The 19229-nt window shown below is 33.9% G+C and overlaps 1 protein-coding gene across 2 annotated transcripts; it reads right to left on the bottom strand.

Annotated features, from left to right (window-relative positions):
- Nucleotides 1-339: 339 nt before the first annotated feature.
- Nucleotides 340-18618, bottom strand: LOC132554182 (FAD synthase-like). 2 transcript variants are annotated; one of them, XM_060218481.1, is made up of 13 exons: nucleotides 18485-18618; nucleotides 17692-17786; nucleotides 16635-16758; nucleotides 16235-16347; nucleotides 15254-15394; nucleotides 14906-15054; nucleotides 12922-13010; nucleotides 5651-5798; nucleotides 5034-5114; nucleotides 3603-3701; nucleotides 3068-3189; nucleotides 1539-1680; nucleotides 340-1234 (listed from the first exon to the last, which is right to left on the bottom strand). In XM_060218481.1, the coding sequence occupies exons 1-13, from the start codon at nucleotides 18591-18593 to the stop codon at nucleotides 1096-1098; spliced, it is 1551 nt and encodes a 516-aa protein (XP_060074464.1). In that variant the 5' UTR covers nucleotides 18594-18618; the 3' UTR covers nucleotides 340-1095. The 2 variants fall into 2 exon arrangements, with proteins under 2 accessions (XP_060074464.1, XP_060074465.1); XM_060218482.1 differs by lacking the exons at nucleotides 16235-16347; nucleotides 16635-16758.
- Between the last annotated feature and the right edge of the window lie 611 nt (nucleotides 18619-19229).

Raw genomic sequence — 19229 nt, 5'->3', positions numbered from 1 at the left:
CATTATGACATCACAATTCATTGGTTATGACATCAATAGCAAGTGATTACATCATAGTACTGGTTATGTCACAAGTTACTATGACGTCATGAGTTACTATGACTATCCTAGTATCACTCTATTATTCAGTAATCAGAGGTGTAGCAATAATGTAAGCTTGTATGCTTAAGCTTTATTCTATTGAGATATTTTTACTTAGAACTGTTTTTACTTTATTTTGCACATAGAACCCGACCCAACCACCAGGGATCTGCGCCTGGACCCTCTCTTGAAAGCATACACTCCTAAAAAATATTTGCTACACCTCTGGTAATTAACACAGAAACACGAACTACTCAATTCATTTTGAATTGCAATTTTATTCAAGAAACCTGCGCGTCAAATGATCTCGGTCCCTTTAATCCTAATTCATGAGCTAAATTGGTAAAAAGAGACCATACGAAAAAATCCTTACTACTCTGTAGCTATTGGAGATACGTAGCATAGTAATGTATCATTTTGTTTGTCTTTTCTTTTTCTAGACACTAGATTTCAATGATACATAAATTTGCTGTTCTGGTTATTGAGAAGAAGTTACATATGACCCCTGTGACCTTGGAGAAGGGTCAAGGTGATTCATTTGAACAAAGCTGGTATCCCTTTATCTCAGCATGCTGCAGTGCAATATCAGCACCCTTGGCCTTTTGTTATCGATAAGAAAATGTTAAAAGACCTGCAGCTAGTACCTGGTGACTGACACACATAGGCCTCGAACCTGCGACCCAAAGGTGCAGGGCTAGTGGCCATTGTGTCACCCATGTTACACAAAACATTGACATTTCACTACACATCAAACCTCTGGAAAAAATAAGCAACAAGAGTGAAAGAAATATTGTAAATAGCAACTTGTGTAAACTCTGGATACTTTATCTGCAATTTGTATATCGGAGTCTAAATGTTTGAAATAATCTCAATAACTTGTACTTCAGAATTCTGTGTAAATACTTTCTGCTTCATCTGACTTGCAATATTGAAGGTACGGACAAATCCTGATTATAAAGATGCTGCAGTCAGTGAAGAAAGACCATGGTAAGAAGAATCTCAAAATATTTTTTGTCAAGTATTACGACCATCCCTCTCCCTATCGCCATCTTGTAGTAAGTACGCAGGTCTATAGCAGACTACACCCCTGTCATCTCTGTACTGTAGAATGGGGTTTGGATGGGTGTTGTCCTGGCTCCCCAGAGAAGTGTACCTGTCAAATACAAAAACAAAGAGCATAGATACACAAGGCTGAGTAAGTGCGGTACAGCCTCAAAAGTTTATCATCAATTATTACTAATTATTGGTTAAAAATGGAAGCACGCAAGAACTCTTACTAAGGGAGGGAACTGGAGTATCAGAAAAAACCTATGACACTTAAGCTTTTGCCTAGGTGAAAAGCAGTTGTATTACCACTTAATTAACGAAACATCCTATTTGTGAGTTTTTTTAATGAATGACCACTCTGCTAAGAAGATGTATTTTCTTTGTAAATTCAATATAGAGTATTAACTGACCCTTGGTCATATAGACTGCAGTAGTCGATGTAGAGTGACCGCAGAAAGTACCACACATCAGAGTAGGACCAGTCCAATATTGGATTAACTCTCATAAACTTAGGCCAATCAGGGTCAGTCCAAGCAAATCCCTCCAATTGACCTGTATCAAAAAACAGGATGTCACTACAATTTACCAAGTAAAGACACAAGAATACATATCAGCACATTAACCAATATCAGTTAAACATTTTTATACCTGTTAATACTTTTATTTTGTTACTTTATTTTTTTTTAATTTCTGGCGACCCCACTTTTGGGAGCAGTCAGACATTTCTCTCAACCCTCTTTCTTAAGAGTGTTACTTTTTTGTCAAGCTAAGTTAGTGTTGCCTTTCTATAAAAAAATCTCACTAAGGATAGACTTACATTTCTGTCAACCCTACTTCTTTTAGAGTAGGTATCACATTTTTGATAACCCTAATTTTTTTGGATACTGTTACATTCCTAATAACCCTCCATTTCTGGGATAGTGATGCATTTCTCTTCACCCTAATTTTTTTAGATACTGTTACATTCCTAACAACCCTCCATTTCTGGGATAGGTAATGTCACATTTTTTTTAAATTGAATTAATGCTGTGCTGAGGAAAGTTGCAATAAGCAAACCTACACCACATACTGTATTGACAGAGAGAACATTACAAACACGTAACACAGGTATTTTGTCACCATGTTTATTACCCATTTGGGATATCATTATTAGTTTAACAGGGTTGAACAAAATCTGTGACATACATATCACCAACACCATGCAGGCAGGATAATCAAGATGTCTACATGTTGTCATAATGTTAAAGATGATTGAGAGTCACTGGTAACAACACTGATATATGATATACCAAATAGCCGTCACATATTTGTTGACATAAAATTTGCAACACCTTCACATACAAATAACAAACCAAAATATGTAAACATCTAATTTCACTATGAAGTTTTTTTTCTAAAAATATCTAAAATGTACAAGTAAATAACACTGGGTCATGCCCAATAAGCATCACTAAGGCAAGAGATAACCCCTGCCATGAAAAATAACACTGGGTCATGCCCAATAAGCATCACTATAACCCCTGGAAAAGGCGAGGACAAATTCTTTCCTGAAGAGGGATTATGTAACCCTGGTAAATACTAGCCATAGTATACCAGTAGCCAGAAGTCCTGGGTTCAATTTCTAGCAGAGACATTAAAATGAAAAGTGACCTTTGTTACATACATGGCCATAATAAACTCTTACATTCACCACGACAAGAACAAACAAAAACACCTTGAAACACTTCTCTTTCAGCAAAAAAAAAAAATTTGTAATCTATTTAAAATTTAAATAAAAAGGTCAAACTATATCAATCATATAACAAGGAATTTATTCATATCGAATACATGTATCTTAAAAGTACATGTATTTTTCAGTTTTGCATTAACTTCTCTCAGACATTTCCTCATCGTTGTCAATTTAGCTTTACTATATGTATAATATGTAGAGTTCACTTACTTCCGCGTGGGTCAGTATTTCTGGTACCCATAATAATCGCCTCGATGTTTGAATGTTTGTGCCTTAGCTCACGAAGACAATCTTGAGTTCTCCCTTTTAAGATAATTCTATCCAAATTGTACCTGGTTAGAATGAAAATCGGAAATAACACAAACTTTCCATCAAAATCAATATTTAGCATCTTTTTACAATTTTTTTTAATATAATCAATCAATTCTTTCATACAATTGTCATGTTCAATATGAAATTTAGTATTAAGCTGTCTCTATTTCACGATAAAAAAAATCAGGATATTTTAGAAACATGCCAGTTTTGTTGATTTCACACATAAGTCACCTAAAGACTGACCATACAGTATTAGTAAATTAATAAATTATCAGAATTTGCAAAGATAAATTCTAGTTGATACAAATTTATGATTATTAAAAAAAAAAAAAAGATTTCATATATATTCATATTTCTGACAATTGCAATTAAAACTGAAACACAAGAATTACATATCTATCACACAATTATAACTCTGAAACATTTTCACCTGTCGCTTGACATCTCAATAAATTGTTCCACTTCTTGGAAGGGCTGTCCACTTCTTATATAAAGTGCTTTCAATTTGTCTGTATGATCTGGATGTTTTCTGTGAAATTAAAAGACATCAGATGGTAAAATGTATAAAAGTCTACATAGGTACAAAATACTCTTAAAGAATATTACAAAAATTTTGACCCATTTGGACAGAACTGCCCGTGTAATGGAATTACGACAGCTATGAAGATGATCCCTTTTTTTTCCATTAAAATCCATGTTTTCAAAACCATGAACGCACTTGAATTTAGTATGCGACTATGTTAGAAGAATCAGGGGAAAATATTATCAAGGGGGAATAACTTATACATTGAGATTAAATTGCAGACAATTTAAAGATCCTGAGTAGAATTTGTACAGAAGTATCCATAGGTAACCATCTTTTCCCATAGGTACAGTATAAAGTTTGTCCTTTGGACCAGGTGTGCTAAAAATGGATTGCTATTAAACACTGTCGTCCACACATTATCTATAAGTGATTTTTGGTCTATTGAATTTATATTATTTTTTAAATTTTTATTTCAATTTCCAATTCTACAGACCCGGAGGTCCACTTACAGAATGGATAACAAATAGAACACAAATATAAATATCACAGTCACATGAAACAGAACTATTAAATGTACAAAATATGGAACTATAGGTAAAGGGCATTCATGAGTCGTGCTTTAAAGTCGGTGAGAGACAAATAAAACATATCACAGTCTGAAACAAGACCAAGAGAGTTAAAATTTGACTAAGTTCTGTTTAAAACACTATATTTTCTAACATTTAAATGACTTCTCTGGCAGTAAAATTGAATTGAAAGAGTAGATCGTAGATTACGACCAGGTACTAAAAAACACATTTGCTATACTAAATATGGACAATCAAAAACACTGTTTACACATTTGAAAAGAAATACATTGTCTTAAAAAATAATCGTCTATGTTCCAAGCTGGGGAGATTAAAATACAAGTTTCAGCGTAAGACAATGAATTGAAGTCAACATGTGCCTTAAAACATAAAAATCTCAAAAACTTTTGCTGAACAGCTTTGATTTGTTAAATTAAAGAAGTTTGGTGTGGTGACCAAATCTGACAACAGTATTCTAACTCCTTACAAGGCTAATGTATAAAGATTTTAAAACATTAACTTGGGTAAAACTTTTACATGAATGTTTAATAAAACCGAGCAATCGCATGGATTTAGAAACAGTATGTCTGATATGTTTGCTAAAACTCATTGTAGAGGTAAACCATACACTCAGATCTTTCACACACGTTTCATTCTTCAGGAACTCGCCACCCATAGCTATAATTAAAATATAAACATTTTTTCTTATCATATTATTTCTTGTAAATACGATGTATATTCAAATCCATCTTAAAATCCTAGATCTTACCTTTTGACGACTGCATGAAATAAATATAATACGGCCGTGCAATCTTTACCACCGTTGAATCCGATACAAGTTTTTTCTAAACTGAAAAAAGGAAAAAACAAGAGAATTATGAGAGTCTAATCAATTCAGTAACATTATGAATTAAAAATTTCCCGACAAATCAGACAAAGGATGTCAAGTTCAGGAAATTTAATTTGGATGTAATTTACATCTTTACAGATATCTTTGTTCCGAAATATGTCACTTGTTCTACATTTCAAGCGATTTAATCAAAATGACTAGAAAATTCTTGAATACAACACCAATGTAAAACCCTTAATTCAATGTAACTCAAATGTATGCAATATTTTCAGGACAATATTTTTCCAGATTGGTTCAGTTTTTGAATAAAGATAATTTTTTTTTATCTTATAATGAAGTCAAAACCAAGAAACACTACATACCGAAAACATGCTAAAATGCTGTTGGATCCCATTTTTCTACTTCTCACAGAAAATAAATTATCTCTGATTTTTGTACTAATTTGAAGACTTCTGGCAGAACTATATTAAATTGTACTGTTTCAGAATGATGATCACATTGACAAGCTACAAACAAAATAAGGTCCTTTAAATTACCTATATCTTCCTAGACTTTGTTCAATTATGCCGATGGAATGTTGAAGTTTATCTCGGAATTGTGCGTCTACTGTGTGAGATTGGAGAACACTATAGACTCTTTCTGCTGCATAAGCAACCACATCCATGTCAAAGTTCACCACCGAACCTAGAGAACAGAAATTGAAAGAAAATCTGCCATAGACATGAAAAATACACAAATCGCAAAACTCTATATTCTTTAAGTTTCAAGGTCAAACGCCATTCTTACAAATTGACAAAGATATACAATGTCTACTGCAATGATGAAAAATATTAAACTTATGTTTATTTGTCAAACAAACACATATATGACAAACACTATATATTCAGCTTGGTAGAAAATAACCTTATTTTACCTAATAAGTAAACCTAACATTACGTATACCCCTTCCCCGTTTTTTTGCAACATTTTTATTCAGGTCAACAAATGTTAATGTTAAGTACATGATATTACTGGTATGAGGAATACATTCCACTCGTATTGAAAACCTATGCATCAGACACGTATACAAGTTCATTGAGTTTCATAGTGTGTATGGAGGATCTCATTCGAGATATTATATTACAGGTCCCCTATCTAATGCGAGTACCATTTGGTTTTCACGCCTGAATGCAAACAAACAACTTTGATGAATCAGATCAATTATCTGCGTTTTCTTCAGTATATTTTGAGTGAGTTTGTGATAACATGAATATCTAATGTCAATATTAAATAGAAACTTGAATATGGATACGATATCAATATAATATGAGAGGTTTTAATAAGCATACGGATTAATATATTCATATTTTACAAATTCTGATCTGGTTTTAACATTCTGAGAAAAAAAAGACTGAAGTTGGCATTTATACAATTAATACATAAAATAAACAATTTACCTGCCAGCAATGCTTCTGACATTGTTATGATGATATCATGTTAGAATAATGACTGCAAATCCAGGCTAACTCAAGATAAAAGACGTATGCAGTGCTACACATTTACAGTGTACACAGGTGGGCACAGATAGACTCTACCTATACATTAGAGGCCAAATCTGAGGCCACTTGAAATACAGGTAAATGTGATATTGTCGCTGTCTTATGAGTCACATCAGGCCAGGGTATCATTCCCATCAGGTACAAAAGGTACATTTTGTATGAGTGTTTCTGTGTGTACATGTTTCTATGGTAACAGTACAATGATGTATCTAACCTGTATCGCTCACCTGGATATCTAAGTAAATAATGCAAAACTTTACATTTCTTAAGAAGGAAAATATTTCCCCTCATGAGCCTCACTCCACAGATACAGCTTCACATTCCCTGTGAAATGGGGACACAGATCAGTTGTTGATCTTTTGATGTCAGCAATGCTATTTAGTTATGGGATAGTGATATCAATGGCTTTAATAATATAATCTGCTTCACATCAATATTTGGACAATATCATGCGTTTCCTAAAGAACAAGATGGACTTTAAAGAAACAGAAGGATTTTCCCTATTGGGCTCTGCCCTTTTGGCCCTAGGGGCCAGTCCAACCATTTATACAAAACTGATTTACCTTCACCGAAGCATGTTTTACATCAATTTTAAGACAATATACTGTATTTGATAAAGAACAAGATAGATTTAACAGGAATTGATAGATCTTCTCTATTTGGCTCTGTCCCTTTGGCCCCAGGGGGCCCTGAGACCCACATCTTTTAAAAACTGATTTCTCTTCACCCAAGCATGCTTCAGAGCAAAATATGAACAATATCCCGCAATTCCTAAAGAACAAGATATATTTTTAAGAAATTGATGGATTTTTCCTATTGGGACCTACCCCTCAGCCATGACAAGATCAGACCCACCATTTACATACCTTATATTGATGTGTTGCGAAAACATAAAAAAAAACAATTTTTGAACTTGTTTGGCTTGGGAACCATCAGTGTCCGTACTGTTAAATATTGGCAAAGGTGCTAAGGCCTTGGCACGCTGACAAAATTCTTATAGTCTCATTATTTCTTGTAAGTTACACAACGCCATTCTTAATGTAAACAAGCATGACGGTCATTCTAGAAATTGATCCAACTATCTATCGATCCCAAGATGCAACAGCCCATTGTAAACTTCCATTATGGCTTTCAAAGCAAAAATGAAAAGTTCAAATATAATTGTGATTCATATTTAAAAGTATGATTATTTAAATCCATGAGGATGTCTTTTTATTTTTTCAATCTTAAAATCATCCTGTATATGATTGCAAATGACAGTTCTAGTCGATCTAGCTGTTTCAGTGACAAACACATGATGGACAGGTACTCGTAAAAAACTTGGTACAAATTTTCTATTTATAGAATCAGCGACTTTAATTTTTAACTTTCACATCAAAAAGCAAGCAAAATCACTAAGAGAGCACTGTCTTAAATCTGAAGTCTGCACTGAATTCTTTGAGTAAGAACTGTGCTAACTGAAGAAACAAATTGTCTATTTAAAGTAGAAGAGATCTCGACATTTGATCATGTACTCCTTATAAAACAACAATGAGTAAAGTTTGAGTTTCCTCAGAGAACTCAAGTAATTTGTCTGGGTATTTGAAACTGAACTACTACAATGTAATATTTGGCACTGGACTACTACAATGTGATATTTGAAACTAGATTACTACAATGTAATATTTGGAACTGGTCTATTACAATGTAATATTTGGAACTGGATTACTACAATTAATATTTTGAACTGGCCTATTACAATGTAATATTTGGAACTAGACTACTACAATATATTATTTGGAACTGGACTACTACAATGTAATATTTGGAACTAGACTACTACAATATATGATTTGGAACTGGACTACTACAATGTAATATTTTGAACTGGACTACTACAATGTAATGTTTGGAACTAGACTACTACAATATATTATTTGGAACTGGACTACTACAATATATTATTTGGAACTGGACTACTACAATGTAATATATTAAACTGGACTACTACAATGTAATATTTTGAACTAGATTACTACAAAGTGATATTTGGAACTGGACTACTACAATTTGATATTTGAAACTAGATTACTACAATGTAATATTTGAAACTAGATTACTACAATGTGATATTTGGAACTGGACTACTACAATGTAATATTTGGAACTGGACTACTACAATGTAATATTTTGAACTAGACTACTACAATGTAATATTTGGAACTGGACTACTACAATGTAATATTTTGAACTAGACTACTACAATGTAATATTTGAAACTAGATTACTACAATGTGATATTTGGAACTGGACTACTACAATGTAATATTTGGAACTGGACTACTACAATGTAATATTTTGAACTGGACTACTACAATGTAATATTTTGAACTAGACTACTACAATGTAATATTTTGAACTGGACTACTAAAATGTAATATTTTGAACTAGACTACTACAATGTAATATTTTGAACTAGACTACTACAATGTAATATTTTGAACTGGACTACTAAAATGTAATATTTTGAACTAGACTACTACAATGTAATATTTGGAACTGGACTACTACAATGTAATATTTGGAACTGGACTACTACAATGTAATATTTGGAACTGGACTACTACAATGTAATATTTGGAACTGGACTACTACAATGTAATATTTGGAACTGGACTACTACAATGTAATATTTAGAACTGGACTACTACAATGTAATATTTGGAACTGGACTACTACAATGTAATATTTGGAACTGGACTGAAACAAAACCAAATAAAGCATATAACTTCATTAACTGATCACAATAAACGTATCTACACATCAATGACAAAGAATGGGTTTGAAAATTGATACTGGCAATGTGTTTAACCTAGAAAATTACCCATACGTTTCTGATACTTTTTCACAACCAAACAAACTGAAGTTTGTATGTTTTTGAAGAGTTTAGATTAAGGTTTGGAAAATACAATTCATATATACAAGAAAGGAAGAGGAAAACAAGAGGCCCATAGGGCCTTATTGCTCACCTGGATTTTGAAAGCCAAGCAACAGTAAACATGCCTATAGATTGGATATTTCAAATACTTCCAAATCAAAGCTGAGATCAGGCTTAACCAAATAGGTGAAGTTTTATATCTTATTTCTCTTTTCATTCCCAAAAAGAGTTTAAATGGTTATCTAGTTGGAATTCCAATTATGTCAAAAATATGACCTAGAAATAATGTTCGTAGAGGTGTGCCACACCCAAAGGTCAATTCTGACATTATGAATGTGTTTATTTCTTGATGCCAAGCAATTTGGTATGTTCTTGGGAGGGATTCCAACTGTTTCTAGGATATAACCCAGAAATTAAGTCCAGAAGGGTAGGGCCACACCTAACAGTTGTAACATTGTAAAGGTGTTTATCTCTTGATGCACAATTCTGCATGTGATTACGGGCAGGGGATTTCAACTGTTTCAAAGATGCCCAGAGGGCATGTATCACTCACTGGATATTTAAGTCAAAAATGCAAAACTTTAGATTTCTTTAGAAGGGAAATATTTCCCCTGATGAGCCTCACTACACAGATACAGCTTCAAATTCCCTAGGGTTGCGGACAGAGATCAGTTGTTGATCTCTTGATGTCCAGCAATGCTATTAAGTTATGGTATGATAATCTCAATGGCTTCAAAGATTAATCTGTGCTGGGGTGGAACCAGACCCCAGGACAAATGATCAGTGATGATTGTGTTTATTCTCCTTATGCTCAGCAATGCTGTAGTTGTTCAGTGGTGGGGATCACAACTGTTTCAAGACAAAGATCCAGATTAATGGCTGATAGTGCAAAGCAATGATATGAAAATAAACAAAATCTACTTGGGGTTAGACTTTCCCTGTTGGGCCCCACTAATCTGGCCCCAGAGAGTGGAAATCCAAACTTTATTCAAAACTGACTTCCCTTTACCTAAGCATGCTTCACACCAAATTTGGACAATATGTTAAACATTCCTGAAGAATAAGATAGATTTAAAAGAAACTGATAGATTTTTCCCTATTGGGCCCTGTTCCTCTGGCTCCAAGGGGTCGAGATCCAAAATCTTATACAAAACTGATTATCCTAAGGATGCTTCTGACCAAATTAGGTCAAAATATCATCAGTGGTTCATGACTAGTAGCATATTGTAGAAAATGTTGACAGATGCTGGAAACCGTGGTATCCCTATATTTCACAAGGCACTTCAGGCCACGAGAACGGAAAAAATATAAGATGGACAGGAAATCTAAAGACTGAGGAAGCAGTACATAGTTTCTCTGTGTTGCCATGGGTGATAGTTTTGTTGAATAGATTACCCCATTATAAAGGTTTTCATTGAAATTTAGAAAATAAATCCTTGCTAAAATTGGTCGTGTCATGTTAAAATTGACAATGAGTGGTTTCCGTTTTTCCAGAATAATATTTTAGTTTTGTGTTGGAGATTACTATTTGGGGATTTTCAGATCTGTGTCTAAAAACCAAAAACTAGCTTTACAGGAAGCGAAATTTTCAAAGTGTTTACATGTGGTCATGTTGTGAAGGATTTCCAAGTTGGAATTTGCTGAAATGTAAGCAGTTTGTTACCATGACAGTATTGATGATTTTAAGACAGGTGTTCAGAAATAAATTTCTTCTACAAAGTTGTAGTGTTTGGTTGAAATTAGCAGCATTTTTGCATTTTAGTATTTTTTCAGTTGGTAACCATGGCAATAACATGTCAGAAATCAGAGGAAAGTTTTGATTTAGATAAATTTTATCTCTCTACCTTTAATGCAATTGTTATGTAGTTTATAAATATATATACATGTAATGGTGTATTTTTCATAACTAAACTGCTATACCTGTATATCTCAAACAAAACTAATAATTTCAGGAAAAACGCAAAACTGTTTCCAGCTACCTGAGAAGGAGAGAACAGAATGTGTTTAACATTATGGTAGTTTGTTTAATACATGCTTTTATACTGGTAATTCATGTTATTTCAAATATTTACATTAATATGACCGCTGGATCCCCAGTGTAATGACATTGAAGTTTGACATTTTCCTTGGGTTAATGTGTAAAAACATATATTCAAGTACACTGTATGTTGTTTAGAATAAAAAGATAGGTGAACTCATTAACATTCATATAGTCAGAATAAAAGCACTGGCTTGTTAATATAAATGTGTTTACTTGTTATTTGCGAATGACATTGCCTGATATTTTGTCCAGAGTGATTGTTTTACCCGAATTTGTTTTACCTGCCACCTGCATTTTTCGAATAACCAAAAAAAAACATAGTGTTTATAAGTTACTCTTTTAATAACCAATGGTGTTTGACAAGTTGCCACCAGCTCATGCTGTTTGACCAGTTGCCACCAGCTCGTGGTGTTTGACTAGTTCGCACTAGCTCATGGTGTTTGGCCAGTTGCCATGTAAGAAATCTTGGTGTTTGACTAGTTCCGACCAGCTTATAGTGTTTGGCCAATTGCCATGTAACAACTCTTGGTGTTTGACTAGTTCCCACCAGCTCATGGTGTTTGGCCAGTTGCCATGTAAGAAATATTTGTGTTTGACTAGTTGCCATCAACTTGTATTGTTTGGCCAGTTGCCAAATAACACACAGTGGTGTTTGGCCAGTTGCCACAATCTCATCGTGGTTGGTCAGTTACTCTGTAACAACCAGTGGTGTTTGGCCAGTTGCCACCAGCTCATTGTGTTTGGTCAGTTGCCATCAGCTCATGGTGTTTGGCCAGTTACCATGTAACAACCAATGATGTTTGACTAGTTGCCACCAATTTATGGTGTTTGGCTAGTCACCATGTAGCACACAGTGGTGTTTAGCCAGTTGCCACAAACTCATGGTGTTTGGTCAGTCACTATGTAATAACCAGTGGTGTTTGACCAGTTGCCACAAGTTCATGGTGTTTTTCACTGGCTTTGTTACAACCAATTGTCTCTGGACACTTGCTGTCAGTTCACCCCATGGTGTTTATCAGCTGCTATGTAGCTATTAATGTTGCTTGGCCAGTTGCTCCTAACTCTTAGTGTTTATTAATTGCTATGTACATTTCAGCAATTAACTCACAGGTTTTTGCAGTTACTCTGTAACTATAAAATCATTGTGTTTGACCATATTCTCTGTAGTTTCAAGTCTTCTCTCAACCAGTAGCACTGATTGATAATACAGTTAAAACACTCACCAAATTTTGATAATGCTAAAGAAAAAACACTGAAATTGTACATATTCCAACACTTTGTTTCTTACTTACAACTTCAAAAGTAACTTACCTTTGGGAAGTTTATCTATAAGATTTTGCTTGGCTTGTCTTAGAATGCCTGCTTCTTTTGCCTCCAATGTCAACTTCACTTTGTAATACCTGGAATCATATATCAGATAAAGTTTGTTAGTGAGTACAATTCAAATTCACTCCAATACTTCAGAATGGTTGTATAAAGTACAATGATTAAAACTAGTTGTTCAATAGTTCAGTGTTTTTCTCTACAAATTTCGAAACTTGAAGAAAACAAAGATTTAGTCATATGAAGATTACAATGCTACAATGGCAGAATTTGATAAATTTCAACTTAATCTTTTGAAGAATTGATGACAACCTGATACATAAGCTTTCTAAAATAAATGGAGACACATGAAGATGCAATCATGCTTGAATACACAAAACCTAGCTCATCTTTTATCTTCATGCACTACAAAATCCTATGTTGATGGTCTCTAGATGTATTATTGGACCAAGGTATCTTTGAGGTAAGACCTATGTGGGTTGTAAGCTTTTATTGTGCCTCCACATATTAACAAACACCTACAGCCTTACTTTGCCTTTTTAAATACAGTCAAACTTCGATAATTCGATATTCAAGGGACCGTCATAAAAATATTGATACATCGGGACTTCGATACAAAAATAGTTCAGTCAAATAGCTGGTCCACGTAATAGGGGTCCGTATTTAAAAGTTTTTTTCATTATGTTTTAGACAAAAGATAACAATTATGTGTGTATTAATGATTTAAATAAAGACTCAACAATCAAAAACAGTTAAATTGAATTTTATTACGACCAAACAACAATAAATAACATGAAACATTCGAAGTACATGGCAATGAAGTATCACACGTAAATGACGAAATGGGTAAATGTATTTTACGGAACAGAAAAATCACATGTCACGAAAAGCACGAAATTGGCACTGTCAGTTATTTAGTACTCTTAAACACTATCACCATTAGCACTAAAACACAAATAACACATTAATCAGTCACACTTAGAAACAGTTCCAAAGAACTCACTCAGGGTACACTGTTTTCTCTCGAGGAGGAAATACTGTTGGATGGAATAACTGACGTCGGCAAACTGTGAGGCGGCTGAGTCTGTATTATTCCCGATGCCAGTCTGCTGGAGAAAATCTCGGACTGTATCTAGGGCGTTACTGTTCAAACTAATTATTGGTCATTGACTAATTGTATACAAGAGGTGGTAAAATGCCATTGTCCTGATCGACCGTAACGGTAAACAAAAGATTAACGCTGGAGGGTCTCGCTACAGGTGTGAATTTGTTTCGGTCGACTGACCATCGAGCACAGTGACCACAGGTAAATTTTTTTGGTCGATTTATTCATGGTGATTTTGAACGAATTTATATGACTTGTACTGTAGAAAATTATCGAAACACCGAGAATATCGAAACATAAATGATCGATTCATGAGTAGTGAGTTAAGTAGAAATATATAAGGAAAATAGTCGGGGCCAAGTAAAAATATCGACACAGCGAGAATATCGAATCATCGAAGATCGATTCATCAAAGTTTGACTGTATATGCAATCAAGAAGCAACAATGATATTGTGAAAAAGAACCCACAATGGGCCAAAACTAAACCAGAAATCCCTGGTATTTTAAAAACAAATAAAACAGTTATAAAGTCATTTTCTTTCACTGTTACTACAAACTGATTATCTTATATTCAAGTGATTAGAGGTCTTCTTTAATACTGAAAAGAAACTTTAAAAAAATCATGCTTTCAGTGGTAAAATATTACCAAATGAGTGTGAGCTCATAGCTCTACTAATAGTTAAAAAATTGTATCTACCTGTACACATCCTGATTGTTACAAATAACAATCCACATGTAGATATAGAGTATGTAATACGTAGTGAGTGAATGACAGATCAAACAATTTTATCCTAAAATGTGTTTTCCTTCTAAATGAGGTTTGGAATAAGAATCACAGATTCAATACAGTTATCAAGTATCTCTACCTGTTTGTGAAATCAGGGTAAGAGCCAAGAATTATCTCCTTTCTATGCTTGTCATTGAAGTCATTGAGCACCGACGTGATGGACACCTCATCCTTGTCCACATAAATCTCCTCTGTGTAACGCTTTCCAGCAGAGTTCTTAAACAGGTCCTGTAATGTACCAGCGATGATTAAAGTAACATCAAGCAACTGATAGTAATTACAATTCTCATTCACGTATGTTTGTATTTGCCACTAATGTGTTATTACAAGAAAATGTGACACTGATACACTTGTTAGATGTAGCTTGAAGCACATTTGTTATAATTCAATAGAGGCATTAATATTGCCAAGTTTTCTTTAGGTTTACCTCCAGAGTGACGAAGGATCGCTCTAAAATTGACGGAACTCCGGGGAAAACACACACATTCTTCATCACCACTGTTGGAAACTTATTCTTCTCCCCTGTTTTTTTGCTGATACCATAGACCAATCTGGCAGTACTTGGAACCTTACAGAACAGAAATATCCCCAAAGTCAAGGCAAGTTCAAAACTATAACAGGACTTTTGTTTTTTCAGGGTTGAACCCCACTCTAAACAACCAAGGTTATAAGATGAAACCTGTGTAGATGAGCATCAGCAGAGTACAAAAAAAATGTAGACATACATGTATGTATGATGATGATGAAATACATGTTTAAGGAGACATTATATGTATGATGATGTATGTGCATGTATACATGTATGGTGATGATATGTATGAGGATGATGATGATGATGATATACATGTAAGATGATGTATGTGCATCTATGAATGGATGATGATGAATGGATGATGATGATGATGATGATGACGATGATGATGATGATGACGATGACGATGACAATGACGATGATGATGATGATGATGATGATGATGATGATGATGATGATGATGATGATGATGATGATGATGATGATGATGACGATGATGATGATGATTCCACTTGAGTGAATGTGTGGTGTATGGTTGTTGATCTGTGTGATGTATATGTATTAAAAATCTTTGAAAAAAAAATTACTAAAAAAAACCCCAAAAAATTGTTAACAGACACAGCACACAGGAAAGAAAGGAAAGCAAGATTGCATTTATGTCAAGTGTTGCGCTGATCTACAATTTCCTAGATCATGTTACCAGATCCTGTTTTAAGTATACCCATTTCACAATATCAACATTACTAAATTTCTGCATTTTCCTAAGCTAAAGAAGATAATAACATGATATAGATCCAAGATTTCCTAAAATGATTTATCAAATGTCTTAATATCTGAATTGCCCACTGTATATATAACATGTCATTCTTAACTCACCATCGCTAACTTCATCATAGGGGAAGACATGTTATCAGGCCCAAAATATTCTTTGCACAATTTAACAATATCAGGGTTAGGGGAAAGCTTGTCTCCAAAGGCCTGAGCCACGCCTGTATAAAAGTAATAATCATGATAAAAAAACCATTTTGTTTATTTTTGGACAATGATCTAGACTGTTTCAAATTTTGTTATAAAAAATATTAATTTAGTCAGAGGATAAATTCATTCAAAAGTAAGGCAGAAAGAGGATAATTTCATTAAAATGAGAGGCAGAAAAAATAATTTTATCAAAAGCAGAGGCAGAAAGAGGATAATTTCATTAAAAAGATAAGCTAGGAAAAAATATTACTACCATTACATTAGCACCTTAAAATCAAACTTTGTATAATATACATACCCTCAAATGTGACATCATCATGAGTAGGTCCTATACCCCCTGTTGTGATCACATGAGTAAATTTCAGAGAGAAATCTGTTATTTCTTTTGCTATTGTTTCAATGTCATCACCAACAATAGATATCTGAAAAGTGAAGTTATATTTCAGAAAGAATGGGCAGACAAAGAATTGTTTTCCTGATCGTTTAAAAAAAGTAATTTCTAATTTTATCTCTCTTTCACTGGCAACTGTTTGTCATTATTAAAAGATAGATATGACAATGACTATGTTCAGACTAGGATTTGAAAGAAAGGGCAGAATGCTAACCAAAACAAGCAATCTAGTGTTTACGATAAAATAAAGATACAGAGAAAGAGGTCTACTCAAGCATAGCGTAAGTTGGTATGCCAGGTTTACAAAATGGGTTAATTCTACAGACTTCAGCAATATTTCTATCAACCAAAATTATCGTATGACGTCATCAGGAACTCCAAGTCGATTCTTATTGGTTAGAATTGGGAGTTTTCTCAAAGAAGCGGGAGGGATTCCCCAAAATCGGGAGATATTGCTGTTTTATGACTCACGATCGGGAGTCGGGAGACGGGGTGAAAAATCGGGAGGCTCCTGCCTAAATCGGGAGGGTTGGCAAGTATGAAAAACTGGCAGGATGGTCAGAAAGAAAACCACTGTATCCAAAATGCTGGTGGAAGATGTTCAGAAAAAACGGCAAGGAACAATCTAATTTTTGAAAATGAGATCAAGGTGCTACATCCTGGTGTCCCATTTAAATTGTCATGAAAATGCATACATTGCCCAGCAGCATTTTTAAGAATAACATTTTCCTAAAGAAAATTTGCTGAAGCAGACATATATTGTATCATTTGACTAGCTACTCCAAACCAAGCTGGTCTAGCGTCACCAAAACACATTGTATCTGTATATGTACATAGTAAGAAGGTTATAAAATATATGTATAAGCCATAATATGATATTCTATTGCATGCATTTCAAAATCGAATTAACTAAGCAAATGAAATTTATAATTTAGAGCCTATATTCTTTATGTTTTTTACTTACACGTTTGACCTTTACTCCCCAGGAAAATAAATGTTCACAAATAAAGTGAGAGTTGGTGTCTGCAGTCTGTCCTTTCAATATTTCATCTCCAATGACTGAAATGAAATAAAAATATGAATCAAGTCCATATAAATTTAAAGATGTAAATGCAGGTGTAGAATTTATATCTGAAGACGACCCAATGGCCTATTTTGAATATATGGGTTTTTCAAAACGGGAAAGACACCAGGTTTAGTTTTATTTATGTGTAATGATTAAACTTTTCATTAAATCCTGATTTATAAGGTTTTATTTATTTTGTACCAAATGCAAATAAAAAGTTAATGAAGGTGATGGATCTAGGTAGAAGAGCCAATGGAGTTGTTTCCTCTTCTGTTTGATAGCCAGCAGTATACAGGATGATTGAGTAGTAGAAAAATAGGTGAGAGTATCATTATCACAGCAACATCAGGTCAGTGCTGTAGCTAGTCAGTGATATAAATGGTCATCTTGATATTTAGTGCAAAGCTACATTAAAAAAGATATTTCTTATCCAAGTATACACACAATATATTACTCAATGCAGTAATTACATGTAATACCATAATGCAGGGCCTTTGTCCAATATGAGGGATTGTGCCTACTCTAACGATGTGGAAGAAGGTCCAACACGACTAAAAAGTTTTAACAGACACCGTATGAATATATGATCAACTGCATACATATGGGAGAAGGTTTATGTTTTCAACCTGATCACACATCGCCGGACTAAGGGTTAAATGGATTTAAAAAAAACAAACAAACAAAGTGTTACCTATGATTCCGGCTGAACATTCATTTGAAGAGGCCATGAGGGATCTGGTTGTAGGGTTAATGTGATGAAAGATGTTGACGATGCGTCTTAGAGAGCGATGAGAATACATTCAGATATTTTTCAGTAACATTTCGGAAGAAGTGTTTTTTCTTTACATCTGGAGTTATCGTTCTTCACTTCCTGTAAACGGTGATGAACGAATTTCTTTCTAGATTAGTAAGAACAATTGTCTTTTGATTAAATACTTACATGGTCAACAATCGTGATTAGGACTGACACATAATTTGTAAGGTATATAATCAAACCTCATATTGAGTGTTGATGTTTTCCCCAGAATATCTTACATTTCAAGACTCTTACCGTGTTTGATTTTATCTTATTATGTTTCCTAAATTAGAACTATTTTCACTTTCGTTTTCGATTCGGATTTCCTCAAGATGTTTTTCATGTAACCTTGTTCAGTTTATTAACGAGTGTTTTCAATATTATTGTTATAATTGTGTCATTATATTTATGTATTAGTGTCAAATCTAATTACACTAATGATAATCATCTAAATATTGAACTTATACTTATCTTTACAGTGTTATGGTATATCAAGCTCCTTAATTACGTTATTTTAAGAAGATACATATTCAGTACATTGTATATGTATAACATAGCTCACCCTACATATGATGCAGAGGTACGTGGAGTACAGTTTTGAACTGCACTTTCATTCCTATTAATCTGTTCTACAAATCAA

This window comes from Ylistrum balloti, unplaced genomic scaffold (assembly GCF_031769215.1).
Source record: "Ylistrum balloti isolate Yb309-2 unplaced genomic scaffold, AGI_CSIRO_Ybal_v1 Utg370386, whole genome shotgun sequence".
Taxonomy (NCBI): domain Eukaryota; kingdom Metazoa; phylum Mollusca; class Bivalvia; order Pectinida; family Pectinidae; genus Ylistrum; species Ylistrum balloti.
This window is presented reverse-complemented; position numbering and strand designations above follow the sequence as displayed.

Bases quoted from the DNA above. Each gene is read 5' to 3' on its own strand.
- LOC132554182 (XM_060218481.1), bottom strand. From the start codon at position 18,593: ATGTATTCTCATCGCTCTCTAAGACGCATCGTCAACATCTTTCATCAC. The intron at 15,395-16,234 runs GTGAGTTAAGAA...CTGTTCTGTAAG, and splicing joins CTATGATGAAGTTAGCGATG to GTTCCAAGTACTGCCAGATT. The intron at 3,702-5,033 runs GTAAGATCTAGG...TTAATTTCACAG, and splicing joins TTTCATGCAGTCGTCAAAAG to AAAACATCCAGATCATACAG.